Source organism: Mytilus trossulus, chromosome 12 (assembly GCF_036588685.1).
Source record: "Mytilus trossulus isolate FHL-02 chromosome 12, PNRI_Mtr1.1.1.hap1, whole genome shotgun sequence".
Classification (NCBI taxonomy): Eukaryota; Metazoa; Mollusca; class Bivalvia; order Mytilida; family Mytilidae; genus Mytilus; species Mytilus trossulus.
Genome location: NC_086384.1, coordinates 27630538 through 27652598, shown reverse-complemented (window position 1 = coordinate 27652598; position 22061 = coordinate 27630538). Strand labels below are relative to the sequence as shown.

Sequence of the window (22061 nt, the reverse complement as noted above, 5' to 3'; positions counted from 1 at the left end):
AACAAAGTTTAATTTTGGACCCTTTGGGCCCCTTATTTCTAAACTGTTGGGATAAAACCTCCCAAAATCAATCCCACCCTTCATTTTATGGTCATAAACCTTGTGTTTAAATTTCATTGATTTCTATTTACTTATACTCAAGTTATGGTGCGAAAACCAAGAAAAATGCTTATTAGGGCCCCTTTATGGCCCCTGATCCTAAACTGTTGGGACCTCAACTCCCAAAATCTATCCCAACCTTCCTTTTGTATTCACAAACCTTGTGTTCTTCAGCCAGACATATTCATTGATACCCGAGGATGGTATTTTAAATTGAAACTTGTGACATAGAAAAATGATGATGCAGTTTAAGCTGTAACATCACAATAATAAAGATATTTTTTTTTTACAATTGACAAACATAATATCATCCCAGTGTCTTTGAATATTTAAATTACTGAAGCCCATGGTGGTTGACAGAACCCTTAACAGTAATGGTCTGAATTAAGTTTTTACTTTGCATTTTCTGCCCTCTCCTTCAGCTTCTGTGCTTTATCTAAATCATCTCTTGTGGCATTGAGAATGGAATAAATATTCTGTAAACCCCAAATGGTTTCATTTATTTTCTGTGCCAACTCAATGATTTGGTCTGGAGTCAGTGATATACTCATACCAAGTACCTCTTCAGTTATCTACAAAATTTTTTAATGTTAATGACTTAGCAAAAATATTGAAACGTATATTACTGCTAATTGTATTGAGTGTGTAGGCAAAGGTAATATCTTTGGTTAGTTTGCTTTCTAGCTGAACTGTGAAGTCATTATTAGGTCAGGTAACAACAATGTTCACTAGCTGTAATATCAAGATTTTGTGATGATTCTGTGCCTATTTAACAAGACCTCCATTGATGTCACCATATAAATTTTTAAGGGTTTAAGTAGATATGATAGGATGAACATATGAAATACAAATGCATCTTGCCAATCTAGAGTTAATGTCAACTCCTTTTTGGTACAATCTGTATACCTTTTTTATGATGTAAGTAACTTGTTATTTGAGTCAGTAAATTTTACCAGATTTCAACAACAAAGAATTAAACCATCATCATTCTGACAAGACAATATAGTAACATATAAAGCAAAAGTGTAAAATAATTGTTAAATTTTTGATAAAATGAAATAAGAAGTTCTCTAGAATAAATTTCTACTCAGGGGAAGCTACCCCAATACATAGCATATAAAGAGACAACTGTCTTCCAAATGTTAAAATAGATGAATGCTTTAAATGCAAGAATATCTGTTTTATTTTGTACCATTTCATATTTAGCTCATCAAATAAGTTTAAATTCATTTCCTAAGAGTCTGAAATAAATCTGAAAACAACATAAATAAAACTATGATACTTACCTCTTTAACATCATCTGGTGTTGCTCTACCTAATCCCAAGAAGTCTTGTACATCAGAAAGAACATTCTGCAACATGAGTTTAGCTTTTTCAGTTTGATTTTTAGCTTTCATAGCTTTATTGTAAGCCATCTGGGCTTGATCTTTAGCTTCTTCTGCTTCTTGTTGTGCTTGCTGTATCTGAAACTTCAATACACTATGTAAATAGGAAACAATTTAATAGAATTATGTTGCTTGAGTAAACACATAAATAAGACTCTATATCAAGGCCAAAACAGTAATGGCCAGTTCATTACACTGTATGATATACTGTGGATTCATTTATTTTCGTGGGTATCAATTTTCGTGGATAGAGAAAAAAAGACGTTTCGTGGTATACGTAAATTCGTGGAATGCTGATTACAAAAAAAAATCAGATACGTAATTCATGGATTTCTTTTTGATTAAGGAGATCATATAACCTCCTTGGTTTGATCAATAATAAAAAAAAACTAAAAAGGAGGAATTCATTGACAAAGTTTTGAATTGTCAAAATCCTCGCTTGGTCATTTTAGGTTAAAGTGTTCATTAAAAACTTCTATAACAATAATGGAAAAAGACAACTAAGTATTTGTTTGTTTTACAATTTATAAATGCTTGTTGGAATTCTATAATGCAATCAAAACTTTATGATTGAAAGCTCATTTCCTTAATCACGATTTAATAAACAGTCATATAAGAAAATGGTGTGAAAATAAATGTTCCTGCCATAAACAATATCACCTACGGGCAATATCCCCGTACTTAAACCCATTGATTTTCAATCACTAGTTAACCACGGTAATTAACAACTTGCAGTTATTTTCTATGAAGTTTTAATCAATTTTAAAAAGTAAAATTATCACTGATATTCGATATATTTATTATTGATTTAATTAAAATACTTGTATCTTCTTTCAATAAAAAACATGTGTTTTGTTACAATGTTTAACGCTAGTCAACACTTTACTGGAACTGCATAAGATAACCGGAAATAAACATCAAACTCCATACAAATTTATTGGGACTATTCTTCGTTGAATTCTTAAATTCATGGATCGCTGTGACCCACGAAAATTGGTATACCACGAATAAAAATGAATCCACAGTAGTTCGATATAATTATGTTAGAGAGTAGATATGTTCAAGGAGAATTTTATGTTGTTTAGGTTGTAAAATGTAACTTACAAGTGACAAAAGAACAGAATTTGTATGTCCACTGCATTGGACATATTTCATTTCATTAACACAAATAAAACTTTTGGGGTCCTCCAAACCCTTTTTTTTAAATATCTAAGAGAGATGTAGGCTTATTTCCAATGTGTTTAATTTTTTTGAATATTGTTGACTGGATCTGATTTTTGAAAATGTTCAAGACATTTATTCAAGAAATAACTATTTGATTTTTTGGTTCATGTCACCTAAGTATACAGATTATTCATTGGTTGATGTCAGCTTCAGTTTCAAAATTAAAATCAGTATGACTGACACTTCAGTTGTTTTCAAAGCTGAGCTAAATTTTCCTTCCAAGAAAATATTGCTAATAACCATATAAGCTTTCATAGGGCCAAAGAGGATGAGACAAAATCATTGATATTATTTCTTTATGTACCTCTGTAAGCATTGTATTGGCATCTACTTCTTTAATGTCTAATAACAGTTTAGCTTGGTTGGCCCGATCAATGGCATTGTCAGCTTTGGTAAGAGCCCCTCCATCACAACTGATTCCTCCACACTTGCCACATCCCCCACCTCCACAGACACTATCACAAGGATCTCCTCTTCCATCACAAACCTGTAATGTACAAGTCAAATTTTATTTATATACAAATGCTTGTCTTTCAAGATATATACATTAAAATGTTAGCACCTGGACATATATATGAATTTTTCCATAGTTTACAAATTGCTAAAAAACAATCCATAATCAACAAAGTATGAAATAAAATCAAAGGTTTTATGATTATCAAATATTTATTATTCTAAATATCATACAGTTGATCTAAATTTGAAACATTAAGAAAAGAGTATATTTTTAACTGAAAAGCATGGTTTAATTTAAGTACATCTCATTTATATACACACATTGAACATTCAATTCTGAAAAACTGTACGTTATCCTTTGCTTATGTTTCAAACAGTGTTGCTCTTAAAAAAAAAGAATAAACTTTACCATTTCATTTAGATCAGCTATTCTACTACCAAGACTTGAAACTTTGTCATCCATTTCATTTAATTCAGCTTCGTTTTCCTGTATTTTCTGATTAAATGCATTACGTTTTTCTTCCAGCATTTTTTCCACTTCAGCTCTTGTTTTCATAGACTCATTCAGCATTCCCTGGGTTCCATCAACTTTAGATTGGGCCATTCTCGACTTTTGCTGTGCCTCCTTTGTTATGTTGAAGGCACCTTATGTAAAAGTAAGAAGTTATATTATTAATGGAAACTAATTACGGACAGACAAGGGTATAACTTGAAATCAAAATGTGAGAAATTGATGGACGACAGACACTGAGTAATAGCAATAGCTCACAAGGCCTTTTCCGAGTTCAGTAAATATCTGCAAAACAGAGAATTTCCAAGTCCCCATTATACTATACTGTCAAATCATGAATTTCTATTGATTTCAGTATGTTTAATTCTGTTGCTTGATAGATTTTTAAAAGGTTTATTATGGCTATGAGTTCATTAATTGGTCACTGTACTGTTGAACATTACCTTCTAGATCTCTGGCCTGAATGTCTGTTGCATTTCTTCTCAAATCATCAGCCTTTTTTTTTAATTCCTCCACTCTTTGTTTGAGTGATAAAATATCATTATTTCCTTTTCTTATATCATCCATTCTTGCTTTGAACTGACTTTCTGTATTATTCAATCTTCTAAACTCATCTGATAAAAGCTGCCTATGTAAATAAGATAAAAGAATGAAAAAATAATAAAAAGAAAGCATACAAGTTATGATTGTATTTCTGAATGATTGAACATTGGGATTTAACCTTTCTCTCAAAACTTTGAATTCATTTTATATTCAGACACATTATTTTTTCCATTGTACACCAAGGGTCGACTAGGGTATAAAACAATGGTTCTACCTGCACCTTCTTAAAGCATATGCATAATTATGTTGTCATGTCAGAATGGAATGACGGCTGTTTTTTTGTCCACTGACAAATTAAATGCATATTTAGGATGAGAACATGATGATGCAATAGTGTAAACCAACTTATTTTCGCGAGCGATTTATTTTCGCGACTTTCGCGAGTAGAAAAATAACGCAAATATAAATCGTCACGAATAAGTAAACCTTGGGTCTCTCCATATTAAACTTCATCAAGGAAATAAGGAAATCACGAAATTAAATAGCCGCAAAGTGGTCAAGAAAGGGTAAAACGCGAAATAAAAATATATGCGAAAATAAGTTGGTTTACAGTATAAGAATAAACCCTGCTTTGTATTAGAACAACACGCAGAGCATGTTTTTTCTGATGTGGTATTTCATGTCACTCTACCAAGACATATTATTTGGACTCTGAGCTGATAAGTTTTGTGCTTACTACTAAATACCGCCAGTTAGCAGAGAAGCAGCAAATACTTATTTCAGTTTTCAATTTGACCTGGCTGGGGTTCAAATCTCCTGCATTGACCTGGCTGGGGTTCAAATCTCCTGCATTGACCTGGCTGGGGTTCAAATCTCCTGCATTCCAGTCAAACATGCAAACATGAGATCACCAAAGCAGTGTTTACAGTTGGAAGCAGGACAATAATCTCAAGCCTTTATTACGCTAAGTGCAAGGCTTTCTATGGGGCAACAGGTTAAATGTCTTTTCCTGATATATGAAGGACATTTCTTCTGATGGGTTTTAGCATGCAACAATTAATCATCTTGCCATTGTAACTTAATTTTTGATACTATAAATCTGTGCATTCATATTTGAGTACTAAAATTCAAATATCAAATGATTCCAATTTATTAATATTTCAGATTTTCAACTTTAGTACTTTTTGAAGTCAATAATAAAAGGGTGAAAAATTCTTTTGTATGTATTTCTGTTATTCAATTCCCAATGTTTCCAAAATAAAAGCCTACCTGAGAGATTTTAGCAGACTATCTAAATTTCTGATATCTTCTGAAGAAATGTTGGCATTTCTAACAATCTGTCTTATTTCATCCAAATTTTCCTCCATTTGCTGAAATTCTTTATTAAAGGCACTTTCTACACCTGTTGCTTTAATGTCTACTGCACTTTTAATCAATTCTGTTGTTTGGGCTGAAAAAATGTGTGATACATGAATTTTATTAAAGATTTGAGTTTTCCTTAGATTCCATGTTGTATTCCATTTCCTACTTGTTAGTAACATAATTTTGGATGTCTAATTTTCATGTTAATACTAAATTTTGGTGACTTCTTTTCAGCTACTAAATTTTTTGTGCTTTTTTTTCAGAAACTTTTAGGTTCCAGTAAACGAAATGTAAAAAATATCTAAGTCTTCATCATATATCTTATCACACATATGAAAAGATGAGTTGTCAAATACGGGATATTGCTTGGTAAAAAGTTTGCATGTGGAAATAACATTTTATTCAATTGTGTTTATCAAACAGAATGAAGATGGTGTTTATTCTTCTACAAATAGAATGTCATTCTGAACAAAAAATGAAATATATTCAGAATATTTCAGTTGGAATTAAAAGAAATGAAGATTTGGTAAAAAGTTCACTGAAATCCATTCGTATGTGTTAAGAGTAGTTACAGATCATGTAGCAGATTAATACACAACTGAAAAATCCTTGTTTGCTTCAAACACAACAAACAATTGATGAAAGAGCCGTGGTGTAGTGGTTAGTGCATTGGACAACTAACACAAAGGTTTCTTGTTCGATTCCCGTTCGGGATGAAAATTTCAGGAACTCAATTTTCGGCTCTCCCTTGACACCATTTGCGAGTATGGTCTTAAGGAAACAATGATAGTCCGTCGGAAGGGGACGATACATGGCTGACCCGTGTTAAGAGAGAGCCATAACTTGTTTCCCAATCCACTATAAATAAATATGTTTAAACTAATTGATGATATCAAAATATATGATAGATGAACACTATTTGAGGTAGTTAATAACACTGCAAAAACTCTAACTTGTGTAAGAAGTGTTGCTGAAGCAAGGGAAATCCATCTGACAGTAAATACTAAGTGTAATCAAGAGTGAGGAATAATCTCTTTCAGCAAGTATGAAAATTGATGATGATTTCTGTCTTTTCCAGTTACAGTATTCTAATTTTACATTCACCATCCAAACTTATAGTTGGAAAAATTCTGAGGGACATAATTATGAAGATACTGTGAAAGTACTTCAATTCGTGGCTATCAATTTTCATGGTTTGAGCAATATTTACATCTTCGTGGGTTTTTAAATTCCTGGATTTTTAAAAATTAAAAATTAGAGCCTTTAAAAACAAAGGTTACAAATAGTCTAGATTGAAGGAAATTGCAAAGTAAACATTGTCCCATGTAAATCATAGTGATAACACTAATTAACCCATGATAAAGTGATCAACAGATAAAAGACTATCACAGGTGTTTAAAATTAGGCTATAAACACGTCGCATAAAAAAAACAGTAAGATAAACAAATGCTATAAACGTATCTTGAGTTGTGAAATAATTCGGATCAAAATCAAGCACAGCATGAAATTATTATTTCCCATATGTACGAGAACTATGAGGATATAACATGTACACATTATCATACTAGCATATCAATACCGAAAATTAGACTTTCATCGATCAAAAATATTTTTCATGAGAATAAAAAGATCAAAAAGTGTACAGTTTAGGTTATTAAAGATTAAATAGATGAATGCGGTTGGAGTTCTGTGACTGCTATTAAAGTATTCTCAGATTTGGCGTTGTTCAATATACTCTTTAGATCATAAGTAGTCAAATTTACCATGTCTTGATTTAGACAATGGTTGTTTTATTTCGTTGGACATTTAAATTAGTGGATAATGTCATCCACGAAAACCATAAAAATTGGTACCCCACGAATAAAAGTACTTTCACAGTATGTAATAATATTTCAAACTTGAGAATATTCATTTGATAATGGTACTTTAAGATGATCTGAGTAAAAGGTTATCACTTAAATCTCTTAAGTGTATGTTCAACTTAAACTAACTTAACCATTCTAAAAAGTTACCTGACAAGTCTCTGATCACTCTGTCCCAGTTGTTGAAACAATCTCCACAAGGCTTACAGTTGGGGAGTACTCCTGTGGTGCCTCTATCACAACGATCACATTTGTAACCACTGATTCCTGTCAGACATACACATTGACCTGACCTTCTGTCACACTGAGTCTGAGCAGAGCCTTGGTAGTTACAGTCACATGCTAAAAGTTAAAAAAAAAAAAAGGGAATTAAAATATTCAATTGAGAAAGATTTAAATAAAAAAAATACCTTACAAATTGAAACACAAACATTCTATCTTTAAACTTTCATTACTCCCTACTCAATTTCAAAGATAAAAAAGCCTTACAAACTGGAGTTTTTATTAGGAATAATGAAAACATCAGCTTACCATAACACTGCACAGTAGGATCTCCCCAGTAATTATCTTCACAAGAGGCACAATCTCTTCCTCCTCTTCCCTGTACACAATTAAATTGACCATCAAACTATAAAGAAAAGTAAGCAATTAATTAATCAATATCTCAAGACCACAAGAGGCACAATCTCTTCCACCTCTTTCCTGTACACAATTAAATTGACCATCAAACTATAAAGAAAAGTAAGCAATTAATCAATCAGCATTTCACCAAGTTAAATAGGTATCTGAGTCAGACATTGGTCCACTTTATCGGAGTCAGACATTGGTCCACTTTATCGGAGTCAGACATTGGTCCACTTTATCTGAGTCAGACATTGGTCCACTTTATCTGAGTCAGACATTGGTCCACTTAATTTTTACTAGAACACACCCCCAAAATCGCGGGCATTCAGAGCGTATTTGAAAGGATGTTAAGTGTTGTAGGAAGAATTTTGTAAAAGATTTAATAACTTGAGAATTTCAGGAAAAGTATTAAAAGTCATAGGTACTTGGGGACAGGAAAATGTTTTTTAGCCCTCCCCCTTTATTTCCAAAATTCCAATTTTTTGTTTTCTATTTATTTCATTTTGAACATACATTTAGTGTACATGTATTATGAACATTCCAGTCAGGAGCCTGTAATTCAGTGGTTCAGTGATATTTGTTTTTCGTTCATTTTTTGTACATGAATAAGGCTGTTAGTTTTCTCATCAACACATTGTCATTTCGGGGTCTTTTATATCAGACTATGCAGTATCGGCTTTTGCTTATTGTTGAAGGCCGTAAGGTGACCTTTAAATGTTAATTTCGGTGTCATTTTGGTCTCTTGTGGAGAGCTGTCTCATTGGCATTCATACCACATCTTTTTTTTTGTAAAACATTTAGTGACTTGAGAATTTCAGAAAAGGTCAAAGGTAATTTGGGACAGGATAATTGTTTTTCTAGCCCGGCTCCTCCTTTTTCCACAAAAAAAAATCTTTTTTTTGTTTGTTCTCTATTAATTTTAATAACACATGAATAATTTTAGCGCTTATCTGTATATTATGAACATTCATTAAAGGGGGTCGGGGCAGAGGCGGATTTACTGGGCCCGCCCCCTCTCTTTTCTGGAAAATAATTGGTTGCTTGTATAGAGAATCACTGAAGCATTACCCAGCGGAGCGGGACCCTCTAAGGGAGTCAACGGGCCCCTGCGTATGAAAATTTCTGGATCCGCCACTGCGGAGGGGCCCTGATCCCAATATCCCGGGCTTAAAAACATGAAATCCCGAGGTTCTGAATTTATTATACAAATTAAATATCGAAAAAAGAAATCCCGGATCCCGAAATGGTCAATCCTGAAATTTCGATCTTAAAAACACCCGTTCCAGACGTCCCGAAAGTGTATTTTCTTTTTACAGTCAATTCTCAGTTTAATAATTGGTCCACAGCGGTCATTGATATATTATTCAGACCCTCTCTATTTAATAAACTCTGTGACCGCAGTGGATAGTAAGGCTTGAAAATGATATCAGACAGAAAATACACTTTATTCGTAGTATATGTATTGGTTTCAAAGTAAAAAGAAAAACGCAAACCGGAGGTCTAATCTGACTTAAATTTCGTCCAATGACGGATATAAGACAGAAAATACACTGTGTACGTAGTATTAATGTATGTTCAAAGTATACAGAAAAACGCAACCGGAAGTCTAATCTGACTTAAAATTTCGCCCAATGACGGAAACATATCCGGACGTCTTTTTTCTCTTTTTTCACCCAAAATAACTCAATCTGAATAATCATATGAATGGATGACAAATGCGATTACGCACTGAACCCATAGGAGGCATGATAATTGATTTATTGTGGAAAGAAGAGAAGCGACACCCAAAATGAGGTCTTCTCGTTTAATAGTATAGATAAAAAAGGATTAAAACATTTAATAAATATATACTGTAGACTTTCAAAGGACTGTGACCCTCTTTAAAATAAAAGCTTGGATAAATCGTTTTGAAATTATTTTACCTGATTGCATTCTACTCTAGTAGATCCAGGCATATCACAGCCACACGAAGAATTCCAGAAACCAGCAGCACAGGAGTCACATTGTTGTCCAATAACATTTGGAAGACAGAGACATTGTCCTGTGACTCTATCACAGTCTCCACCAGTTGGGTCTGTTCCATAGGGATCACAAATACATTCTGAAAATCAAAATATAAATACTGACAAAGAAATAAATGTTCTATAGGGATCACAAACACATTCTGAAAATCAAAATATAAATACTGACAAAGAAATAAATGTTCCATAGGGATCACAAATACATTCTATAAATCAAAATATAAATAGTGACAAAGAAAGAAATGTCCCATATGGATCTCAAATACATTCTATAAATCAAAATATAAATACTCCCAAGTCAAAGTGAACTGCCTATTTAAGCAGTTCCTTAGCAGTTCCTTGGCAGTTTCTTAAATTTTAGGCAGTATTTTAGCAGTACAAAGCAGTTTTGATTTAGGCAGTTCAGAATAACTGCCTACTGGTATATGATAACTGCCAAGCTTAGCAGTTCAAATATTTCTAGGCAGTTTTCAAAAGCAGTTTTTCTCAATGGCAGTTATTTATTGGCAGTTATTTAATTTTTATTTCACAGACTAGATTTCAGCTTTATAAGCTTGGCAGTTATTTTATATAGCAGTTTCATTAGAATTTCTTTTAACTCTAAAAACATTTCTTGGCAGTTGTATTGAAATCAGAATAAACATGATAAATGTTGATCATCTTCAACTGACAATATATGTGCATGTATAAAATATTTGTTTTAGCTTATAATTTTACCCCATGCCATATATATACTCATGATCCTGAAACTCATCATTGTACTTAACAAGTACTTAATATTAATATTTAAAAAAACTTCTTAATACTCTTATTAATAAAGAAATAATATCATAACAAATAAATCATTTCAGGTATATTATTAGATCATATAATAAACAGATATATCTTGATGGTTGACATAAATACGTTTATACTCATGTACATTTTTACAGATTATCTATTAATTATTTTCCTGAAATTAATCTGAGCTAATATCATATGTTCATAATAAAGGATTTTCTTACTTTAATCTTTCTCATATTTGTTTGGAAACTCGACAACAAAAAGATTTTTTCCACATTTCACAAAAGTGCATACTTTCAAAATATTTTGTAAAGGAACTGCAACAATATTTTCAAATTGAGTTGTTACTTGGTGACAAGACTGTTGATTTGTATATGATAACAATGTTGTAAACGGATGTATAAGAGCCACATTCAAAATTCCACCGTCAAAATTTTCTATCTGAATAAATGTTTTTACACTCCCAAAATGTACTACATCTAGTGCATCATACTTCACAACACTCTGATTTCTTTTAAGTAAGCGCCCATAGGAAGTACCGTAAACTGCACTTGATATTTTGGTTATGAATATTTTTTTGTATTCAACTATATCAAGTTGAGGCAAGCATGTTCCTAGAAAATCACATACAGCAGTGTATTCTGAATCATCAAGTCTCATTTTAAATGTTTGCCCTAAGTGAAATATTCCCTCTTCGATACAATCTGCATTGTGAATGAAATTTGGTCTTGTCATGCTATTAAATAAGGCTTCATCTGTTGATCCTTTGTCAATATGAAGTTCCTGTAATGTTGGTAGTGCTTGCATTTTTGTAATTGCATTAATAACTTGCATTTCAATTCCAGTAGTTCCGTGAATGTTTTTAATAATATAGCCATTAAGATCTTCAAAAGCAAAACAATTATTCACAAACAATGGTCCATTAGCGCGTACACAATCAGTGATATGCAAAAGCTGATGACAATTCATTGTTAGATATCTAGAAGAATATAAATTTGGGAAATTCTCAATGAAAAGAAATAAACATCTTTCGGCATTCTTTAGATCCTTGTCGGAAACATTTTCCCTTGCTAGGTTGTAAATTCCACGAACTAATAAAGAAAAATGTAAATAATATTCATTTGGCAAGATATCATGAAGGACAGGCAAACTCCAAAGAAATAAAAAGTTCCGATACTCTGCAGACTTCCAATGGCTTAAATCATCTAAACTTCTTGGTGGTCTGGTTATATGTAAGTTTGGATGTATTGAACTTAGTCTTGTGTTTACTGATCCTTTATGTATAAACATTGAAAAATTCTCTGTTTTATGTTGCTTGTCAAACCACAAAGTAAGAAGCATTTTCATAACTCCAGCACATACCCCATGCATATAATCAATGACAAATCCATGGATAACATTGAAATGTTTCAAAAACATGAACCAGAAAGGTCCCTTGATCCCTCGAACAATAAAGTTCTTTTCATTTGTTTGGATTTTCCCAACAACTTGATTAACGTCGTCTTGTAAATTCTCCACTGTTCTTAATGGTCCCTTAGGTTCATTTTCACAATATGGGAAAATGTGAACGTGTCCTCCTTTGTTAGTGGTATAAGTTTCACCTGGTTGAAGACAAAACCAGCATCCATATTTTCCGTTAAACTGCATACTATTGCTGACTAGACATCTTGCTGGTAAATCACATACACAGTTCAGTAATGTACCCATCAAAGTAAAATTGCTCCCACAATTGTCTACGAGTTCTACCCCATCTTCTAGCTTGCAGAGTTCTTCATGCAATGGTTTTAAATAACTCCACATAAGTGGCTTCTTTGCTCCAATCCATAAACCATAATAAACAATGTTTTCTTTAAGTTTTCTTTCTGAAGGTGGTAGTTCATTTATGATCATAAAAACTGGCCACATGGACATACTTGAACTTTTAAATATTTGAACTCCATCTGTATTCATTGAAAAGGATATTGAATTGGGGTTTTTAAGAAAGCCCTTTTGAAAAACATTTTTGTAATTTGATCCATCATATATATCACGGTAGTTATTGTCAGGATTTTTTGAATAATGATCAAATCTGTAAGACCGAATTTTCTGCAAGAAAGAACTTCTTTTAGCCATAAGCTGCAACTGTGCTATGACAGAATGTTGAATGAAGTAACCAACCGATCCAAACTGAGTTAAATCTTTTTCACAGTGTTTGTTTGTACAAGTTTTAGCATCCTTTTGAGTGTGTGTTCCACAATGTGAACAAAGATAGTGAATTGTAGGGAAATTTACAAATTTCTTAAGATACTCTTTAACAGTATAGACACTTTTAATCATGTTATTTTCATCTGGCATTATCATATTCATTACTGCAATAATGTAACTGAGTGCTTCATCAGACAATTTGAATCTAATGCTTAGACTACATATCATTAGCAAAATTAGTCCTACAGATTTAGAACATCCTACATAAAGAGGAATGTTTGTATCTCTAACTTCATTTTCTGTTGGATTTGGTCTTTCTGGTATATTGGGTGTTTCATCAATTATAGTCTCTGCAATAGGATCAATGATAACAGAAGCATTTTCCTCATCAGCAAATTCAGTATCTGCCAACTGACCATCAATTGGTAGTTCATCTATCTCCTCATTTACTAGTTCATTGTATTCAAAGTTTTGTGTTCTCTGATTAATGTTAACAGTGTTTGTTATATGATCTTCACTTATGACAGAACTGTTGTCCATATCAGCATCAATGCAATCTTGATCAGCTACAACTGTATTGATATCAACACGATCAATTGTAGAACTTGTCTTTAAATTTCTCAACTAGAAAAAAAAAATGAAAATAATTTACATTTTTATTATATAATGTACATTAACATGATTAAGGTAAACATATATATATATAATCCCAAACTGAATAATTTGATTTAAAATTAATAAATATATATAATGAAAAAAAAAACACTGCTGACCAACAGCTTTATTAACAGGCACTAACCTTCACCCTAACCAAAGACAGTAGTGTAACAGTATACCATGAAAAGACAAACTATAAAAAAATAATTAAAGCCCTTTATCATTGTTTATAGCTTGCTGTTTGGTGCCAGCTAACACTCTGTTTTGAAGACCATACTTTGACCTATAATTGTTGCTTTAAATACATTGTGACTTGGATGGAGAGTTGTCTCATTAGCACTCATACCACAATTTCTCATTCATATAGTACGTACAGTACATGTACAATAAAGTCAATATGTATAAAAAATTAAGAGAAATGGAAAAATAAAATATTCATACATGAGAAGAGGTATTGTTTCTTTTATAACTTACCATAAATGTCTCATCTACATAGTTTTTTGCACTTGTTGATGATGGAACTTCATCTTCTGGTATACATGTAGGACTTGGGGAACAAGCAGATCCTATATTATCTGATTCTATTACTACAGCTATGGTATCTTCCTCATAAGAAGCTGTGTGTATATCATGGTTGTCATATTTACTACATGTTGTGACAGTTTCTTCTTGATCATTGTCTGAATGTTCATCAATTCCAGTCTAAAATGTACAAAAATATACATAAAAACATATTTGTAAATATGTAGGAACAAAAGCATAACGTCAGGTACCCAGATCGTCCACCCCATTTTATTTTGATAGTCTGTCAATGGCGAATGCAGATCAGAAATGTGACTGAAAACCAGTACTGTATGTCAGACAATCAGTGTTTACATGCTAATTAAATGTATGTGTGAAAAATACTTGAGAAGTCTATATACTTGTTCAAAAATAAAAATCAACAATAATGCAACATATATATAGAGTTTTTTTTCAATTGTCAAAAACCACCTCCAAACTGGGTGATTTGGGTACCCAGACGGTATAAATTAAATACATGTGCATGTTCAATATGTATACAGTCATGGCGTAAGTGCAAAAGTTTGTAAATCAGTGGCAGATCCAGAACTTTTTATAGAAAAGGGGGGTATTGACTGACCAAAAAGGGGAGGGGCTCCAGTCTGGCTTCACTTTCACTTCAGTGTATTAATTATCCAAATTTGCCCATGTAAAAAGGGGGCAGCCCCTTATGACAGTACTTTCTCACTACCCCTCCCCCTTTCGGCCTTTGTAAGTTTTGATCTGCCTAGGGGCGGATGCAGGAATTTTCGAAAGGGGGAGAGCTAACCCAGGGCAAAGGGGGGGGGGGGGTGTAAAACATATGTCCCGATACAAATGCATTGATCGGCCAAAATAAAGGGGGGGTGCGAACCCCCCCCCCCCTCTCTGGATCCGCCACTGCTGCCACTGACCACATATGAACGCCATTTCTATCGGAATGCACACATCCCACAACACAATATTATTGTCTTCTTTACGAATACAATAGTGTATGTCAAAGTAAAGCAAATCTGTACAAATCAAATCGATGTCGAGAACCTCGGAAGAATAATCTTCAGTCTTCATTGACATTCATTGCCGATTGTCATATTGGTCTTGAGAATTCTTACTTATTTTACTTTCTGAATTTGTAGTGCAACATGTACTTACCTCAGTTTTACGTCTTTTATTATAAGGTCCTCTTTTTTTCTGATTCTTCGGCATTTTTACATATATATTTATCACTGTTTGTAAGTTTTATCTGAACAAACGTGAGTTCAAAATAATCACAACTTCCGGTGTCAGATTTTCCAATTCGTAAATTAATCAGGATGAATAATTATGGATTTAATTTTGCAATCAACTTTCAATTTGAGTAATTTTTTATCATTTAATTCTTTCAAAGCCGTTAAAACAAAAAAAAACATTTAATTACTTCACAAATAATCCACGGATCATACTCGTTTACCTCCGTCTAACATCGGAAATCAACATCCTCTTTGTTCTTCTTCGCCGGAAAAGGCCGAGTAATAGCAAAATTCAAATTTTGAACCCGACTGGTTTCCTGTTTTAAGTCAAAGTGTACGCTGAGCACAAACCTGATATCGATAACGTACCAGATTGCAATTGACCGCCATCATCAGATCAGAGAAAATAATATCAACACAAATAATAACGCAATAAATATGGAGTTTCTAGTTATTTATTTTGCCTTTGACAATGCATTTGAAGCAGTCAATATGTCAAAGGTAGAATGTGATAAAACAGAGGCGGAAATGGTGAAGGGAACTAAATGCCAGGTACCTTTCGAGACCGAAAGCATCAGTGAGGATGGCAAAGACACTGTGGAGACAAAACTTTATGATGGCATTATTCTCTGTTCTGGACAAGGTAAGAAAAGTGTTGAGTTATTTTCCAAAAAAAATGATAGTACACATTGGCATGAACATAAGAAATTAAAAAAAAATGGAATAATTTTGTTAGTCTTGCATTTGGCTTAATTTGGAGAAAAAGGGGAGGGGGGATGGTGTTAGGTACAAAAAAATACATTACAATATTACCAGAGTGATATAAAGTGTGTAGAAGATATATATACACATACTATTTCCAAAGACCAACTTGTGTATGTAGTTGGTGTCATCATATAGTATATTATATATATATACATGCAGACAGCTAGTGGATGCAAATGACATGTATTTTATAAATGAAAAATATTATCTTAAAATTTATGTTATATATATAGTCTAATAATAAGAATCCCTTGATCCTCTTAATTCATGAACCATGCACATTTATTCTTGACAGCGGCAGATCCATAGGGGAGTTCAGGGTTGGAACCCCCCTTTTTTTGGATGATCAATGCATTTGAATGGGGACATATAAATTTGTATATACATATTTCTCCTTGATTGGAACCCCCTTTTAAAATGGTTGGATCGATCCGACCCTGCTTGATATAATTAAATTTAAGAAAATATCATTTGATTTATTTATGAAAATAAAATCATAACATATATTACATGATATTAATTGCAGTTAAAAAGAAAGCAGAAAGAGTTGGCAAACCAATGTCAAAAGAAATTAACAGATGGTCTACCAGTTCAGACATTGTTTAAAGATTTTCAAGCCAACACCAAAAGAAATGCCTCATCCAAATTAACAGAGGCCATAAAGGAGCTACAAGATGAAGAACCATGTCCATCTGAGAAGAAGAAAGTGAAAAAGGACAAAGTCTCAACCAAGTCAACTATTAAGTCTAAGAAAGTACATGTAGCAACATCAAATGGTTCAGCAAAACCCGCCAAAAAATCAACAGATACATGTAAGGCTACAGCTGTTAAGAGTGCTCTTCATCCTGATAAGATGGCTGAAATTTCAGCAATGTTGAACATAGAACAGTCTCAAGGAAAAGAAGATCTAAATTTGGTTAAAGTTATGAGCAGTACTACTTGTACTTCAACACCTAAAAGACAGGACATATGCAGCCCAAAAAAGACAGTCACTTCTATGTATGAAGATATATCACCTGTTAAACAGACAGTTACAATTGATCCCATATCAATTGCAAGTTTAAGGCGCTCACCAAGAAAACACTGTAGTTCAGTTCTGTTTACCCACAAATTGGATGATGCAGTACAAATACATGTACCAAAAGAAAACATATCAACAATAGGCCAGTCAACTGACAAATGGGATGGTGTTTTTGTCGACTCAGTTAATAGCATCTATGACATGGACAAGAAAGAAGTGCATGAATTGCATTCGAACTTTGGGAAAGAAACTGATGAGTTTGAAAAACTTAACAATGATCATGACATGCCAACAGACAGTAGTCAAGAGCAGACTAAAAAGGAACTTATATGTAATCGTAAGTTTTTATAAAATTGTAACACCAAGTGAATGATAAAGTATTTGTTGTAGGATTTTAACACAAAATCATTTACAATGTGAGTTTTTCTAAATACTTGTTTTCTCAATGAAATTGTAAGCAACCAGATCATAGTATTTATAAGTTAAAGTTAACTACATTTACAAAATCAGTTTAATGAATAAAACATACACTAAAGTCAAAACTGAAGACAGCAACTTGTTAACTGGATCCTATAGATTTGAAAAGGTAAATACAAATGTTCATTTAATTTATACATGACCATTACATGATGTACATGTACACACAAAGTTAAATTATATAATATGGGACTTGGGTATACATGAACAACATGAAATTAGAATTTAACTGAATCAGCCTTCAATCAGGTATAAAAAACCATTTAATTGTTGTATTCATAAATTTAACATGCTTGGAACATTTTTGTACATACATGTATATATACAAATACATGTACATTTTTTTATACTTATAGTTCTTGGAATAACCAAAGAGGAAGCAGCCACAACCAGCATGGTATTGGGAAGGTTGTCAAAAATACTAGGTGGTCATGATTTTATTAGTTCAAATAATACTCCATTTAAACCACCCAGCATGCCTAGTATCTTTAACAATGATCCTGATGAAATTAATGAACCCGATGTCAGTAGCATTATCAACACAGAGAATGATTCAATAGTGGACATGAGTACAGAAGAACAAGACAATTCGCAATCTACTTGGAGCTCAAAGGACAGCTGTAATGTTAGTCAAAACAGTTCAAATGCATGTTCTGAGGCTGAATCTTCAAACTCTAGGATTAGAGGATCCAAACCCGATGACAAGGTATATATATAATACATACAATTTTTAAGAATAATATGGCATGGGCTTTCAAGCATGTGAATGAAATGATTTCAAAAGTTGTTTAGTGCTCAATAACAGTCACATTTTACTTGTCAGACATGTACATGTAAGTTTGTAATTCAACATACATACATTGTTCCAGTAATCCTCATGACTAGGCTAACAGTGTATATGTTTTTTCAGTTTAAAAACGCAGTACAAACAAGAACCAACGTACATTTTGTATACTGATTTTAATTATCAATAATACATATATGTTAAAATTTAAATGCATGTGCACTTATAGTTTAATTTAGCAAAGACGAGAACTTAAATGGATGCCTTAAAAGATAAATGCATAATTTAAACCCCTGTCTTGATTTGTATGATTAACTAAAATCTTATTGATTCCATAAATGCATACCATTTGATTTAATATTTACACTGTTTTGCATGATACTGTACATGTTGATCAACACCTTCAAATACTAATATACTGTATGATTTGTAATTTAATTTGCTATGCTGTTTTTCCTAAAAATAGTTTTCTTTTTTTGCATGTTAATTCAGTTAATTGAAAAGATCAACATCAACCTGGGCATTTTCCTCTATCAGTGGTAAGTAAATTAAAGGGATTTTTTTTTTCAGTGAGTTTGGATAAAACAAGATGATTTATTAATTATCTTCATTACTGAAGTGTATGTGTTCCAAAAATCTTTCATCTACTTTTATATGTGTTCGAATGATAAATGAGAAAAGCTTATTCACGTCAACCATGAGACATTACAAGTGTCCAGCAGGTGGGCAGTTTAAATTTAAATGTCTCCCTTGACAGAAATTTTTTCAAACTCAACTGAATTGTCTTTCTAAAGTATTTATACATGACGTGTGTGAGTTATAATAAATTGTTTTCTGGAACAGACCTACTTAAGAAGTTCCTTTTCTGCATAAATAATGTAATACAAACTACCCATTGTACATTAGGTCTAATGTTATTATACACACTGCTGTCTGCATGCATTCAGCTATGTTGTTATAAATGTAATTTATATGTACATTTTGTTGTATAATTATTATAGACAGTCTTTCTGTGCATACATGATATAGCTGCAAAAAAATGTATTTAAAATTGTAAAAAGTATCTAAAAAATTATTAATATAGTACACATTCATGTACATGAATTCACAATTTGTTTTATTCTTTCAGCAGCTGACTGTTCTTATAAAAGACTCCTTGGACCCTAACAAGTTCAAGGATGTTCTAGTAGTAAAAACTGAGGAAAGACATGCACGTTTGCAGGCCAAATCTTCAAAGAGACCAGCCATAGCCTTATTGAATGCTATATTGACATGTGTTTTCACCAAAGCAGAATTAGCTGTTTCTTCTGGACTAGGCATCAGAAAGATGAAAGGAGAAGTAGGTTGCCCGTTGGATGGTACAAAAATTGAAGCAATACGAGGTAATTTAAATATAAGCATTCTGTTCTTTTATACATACATGTAATATCATGTACAATGTACTGTAATTTTGCAATGTTTTTTACATGTATATATGTATAAATAAAATTGAAAATAATGCATACATGTTGTTTTATAAGCTAGATTATACAAAAAACCATTATTTTCAGTATTAAACATACAGTATACAACTGATATACACGTACATGATATATATACAAGTCTAAATCAAAACAACAATTTATATATATAAATAAAAACATAATTAGAATAATGAATGGAATGGGGGTCGGGGAATATGATGATGAAAGCTTACATCAAATCATATAGTCACACTTTAATAAAATGATTTATTTCCCTAAGTCATCATGTTTTTGTTCTGGGTATATATAAAATGATGTTTTCTTATTAATGCATGCATGTACATGTTAAAATGATGATCATGATCATTGCGAAACCAAATGCTTAAGTAAAAAATACTTTTTATTTGCAGAGTATATCATGTACCATTGTACGCGTGAGGGATGGCAGCTGCCTTCTAAAGTTGAATTTAATACAACAATAACCAACAAAGTTACAAACTGCAGAAGGAAACTGTTAACTCATCCAGTGCTCAAGAAAAAATCTTGTTGAATTACAATTAATGTACATTTGGATATGGACATACACAACAATCAACTGGATTATTTGCGTCATAATTTTTCTTTACATAAATTTATACATGTGTTGAGTGAACATGGCTTTTATATACACATGTATTTATAAGATGGAAATTTTTTAGTGTTGTCTTAATAATAGTGTGATAGAATTATGAATTCTAGCTAAGCTATCCATTCTCTTTTAAAAAAGTGGCAGGATTCTATTAAGTGTGTGTATAAAAGTGAAAGATGGGTCCTTGTACTATTTAGCAAAGAACACAATAACATTTAGATATTTGCATACATGTACATGAATGTGCATTAGTGGCACACAATATATATTGAAAGTAAATACAATGTATATTTGTATATATGGGATATAGTTTATATGGAAAATGTGTTTATTGAGAAGTATAAGTTTAATTCTTATTGAGGTAAGTTGCTGTATTGCCATGAATATTACTTTATCAAGTTTCCTGCCAGCTAGCTATCTGACTATAAAACCCTATTTTGAATACATGTATATAAAAATGTAGGTTGTTAAACATGCATGGTGACTGGACACATCCCCCCTTAGAATAAAGATCTGATGAAAATACTTTTTTTATATTGAAAGACCATTTTTAATTACATATATAATGGTATATACATTTGTGTACTTTGTCAAACTGCTATACATATATATTTAACATGTTCAATGTAACTATTAATTCAATGAGCTAAATCTTTTTCATTAAAACAAAACATTTGGTACTTATAAATCCTCAGTGCCCCTTAATTCATGCTAATTTACTGGTGTAAATAATATTTTTTTAAATGATTTTAATGATCACTTAATTTCATGTAAATGTACTGTATGTTCTTTATATGATGTGTTTTGATATTTTGAATTATTAGCTGATCAGTTCATATATCATGAAAATTATGCTTAAATTACATTTCTAATAATTTGATTACCAGTATCATGATATTCAATGTTAAGCTATGAGCTACATACATATATAGCTAGAAAATTGATTTCCATTTCTTGAAATTACATATATATTGCATGCATTTTATTCTGACATCAATATTTGTTATCATATTGAAAAGCTAAACATATTATTTAAGTTACATGTACTTCAGGATTGTTAATTAATAAAAATAAATTTGTTCTGATGTTTATTATATTTTATTGCTTTAATAGTTACTAAGTGCTCGTCACTTTGGTCATTTACATGTAGCAGTATAAGCAGTACCTTTATGAATATGCATAATTCATGACCATATAAGTATTCTCCTTAGCAGTTGCATCCCAGTTTTCCATGCATATTAATTATCTGGTAGCAGTTAATTATGAATATTCATGAAATGAAAGCAGTTTTTAGTACTAAATTTAAATATTTCGTGAAAAAAACTGCCAAGGAACTGCCTAAAGCAGCTAAGGAACTGCCTAAAGCAGCTAAGGAACTGTGAAGGTTAAGGAAAACTGCTAATTTTTGTATATGAAGTAACTGGTTAATTTTGGAAGGTTAAG

General features: G+C 32.1%; 3 protein-coding genes across 3 annotated transcripts in view; 1 reads left to right on the top strand and 2 right to left on the bottom strand.

The window, feature by feature from the left end:
* LOC134692333 (laminin subunit beta-1-like) overlaps positions 1 to 22061 on the bottom strand; it is a 44382-nt gene that overhangs the window by 5077 nt on the left and 17244 nt on the right. Inside the window, exons 16-24 of the mRNA XM_063552787.1 lie at positions 9989 to 10167; positions 7974 to 8070; positions 7593 to 7784; positions 5488 to 5668; positions 4119 to 4303; positions 3574 to 3809; positions 3013 to 3195; positions 1386 to 1562; positions 496 to 671 (exon numbers count right to left, since the gene is read on the bottom strand). Coding sequence (XP_063408857.1) covers positions 496 to 671; positions 1386 to 1562; positions 3013 to 3195; positions 3574 to 3809; positions 4119 to 4303; positions 5488 to 5668; positions 7593 to 7784; positions 7974 to 8070; positions 9989 to 10167 — 1606 coding nt within the window. The remainder of the gene's footprint in view (positions 1 to 495; positions 672 to 1385; positions 1563 to 3012; positions 3196 to 3573; positions 3810 to 4118; positions 4304 to 5487; positions 5669 to 7592; positions 7785 to 7973; positions 8071 to 9988; positions 10168 to 22061) is intronic.
* On the bottom strand, positions 10929 to 15560 carry LOC134693689 (uncharacterized). The gene is made up of 3 exons (XM_063554584.1): positions 15404 to 15560; positions 14186 to 14413; positions 10929 to 13678 (listed from the first exon to the last, which is right to left on the bottom strand). Exons 1-3 carry the CDS (start codon positions 15455 to 15457, stop codon positions 11093 to 11095), a joined length of 2868 nt encoding a protein of 955 aa, XP_063410654.1. The 5' UTR covers positions 15458 to 15560; the 3' UTR covers positions 10929 to 11092.
* On the top strand, positions 15751 to 21289 carry LOC134693690 (uncharacterized). Its single transcript, XM_063554585.1, has 4 exons — positions 15751 to 16123; positions 18100 to 18449; positions 19657 to 19909; positions 20401 to 21289. The coding sequence occupies exons 1-4, from the start codon at positions 15919 to 15921 to the stop codon at positions 20538 to 20540; spliced, it is 948 nt and encodes a 315-aa protein (XP_063410655.1). The 5' UTR covers positions 15751 to 15918; the 3' UTR covers positions 20541 to 21289.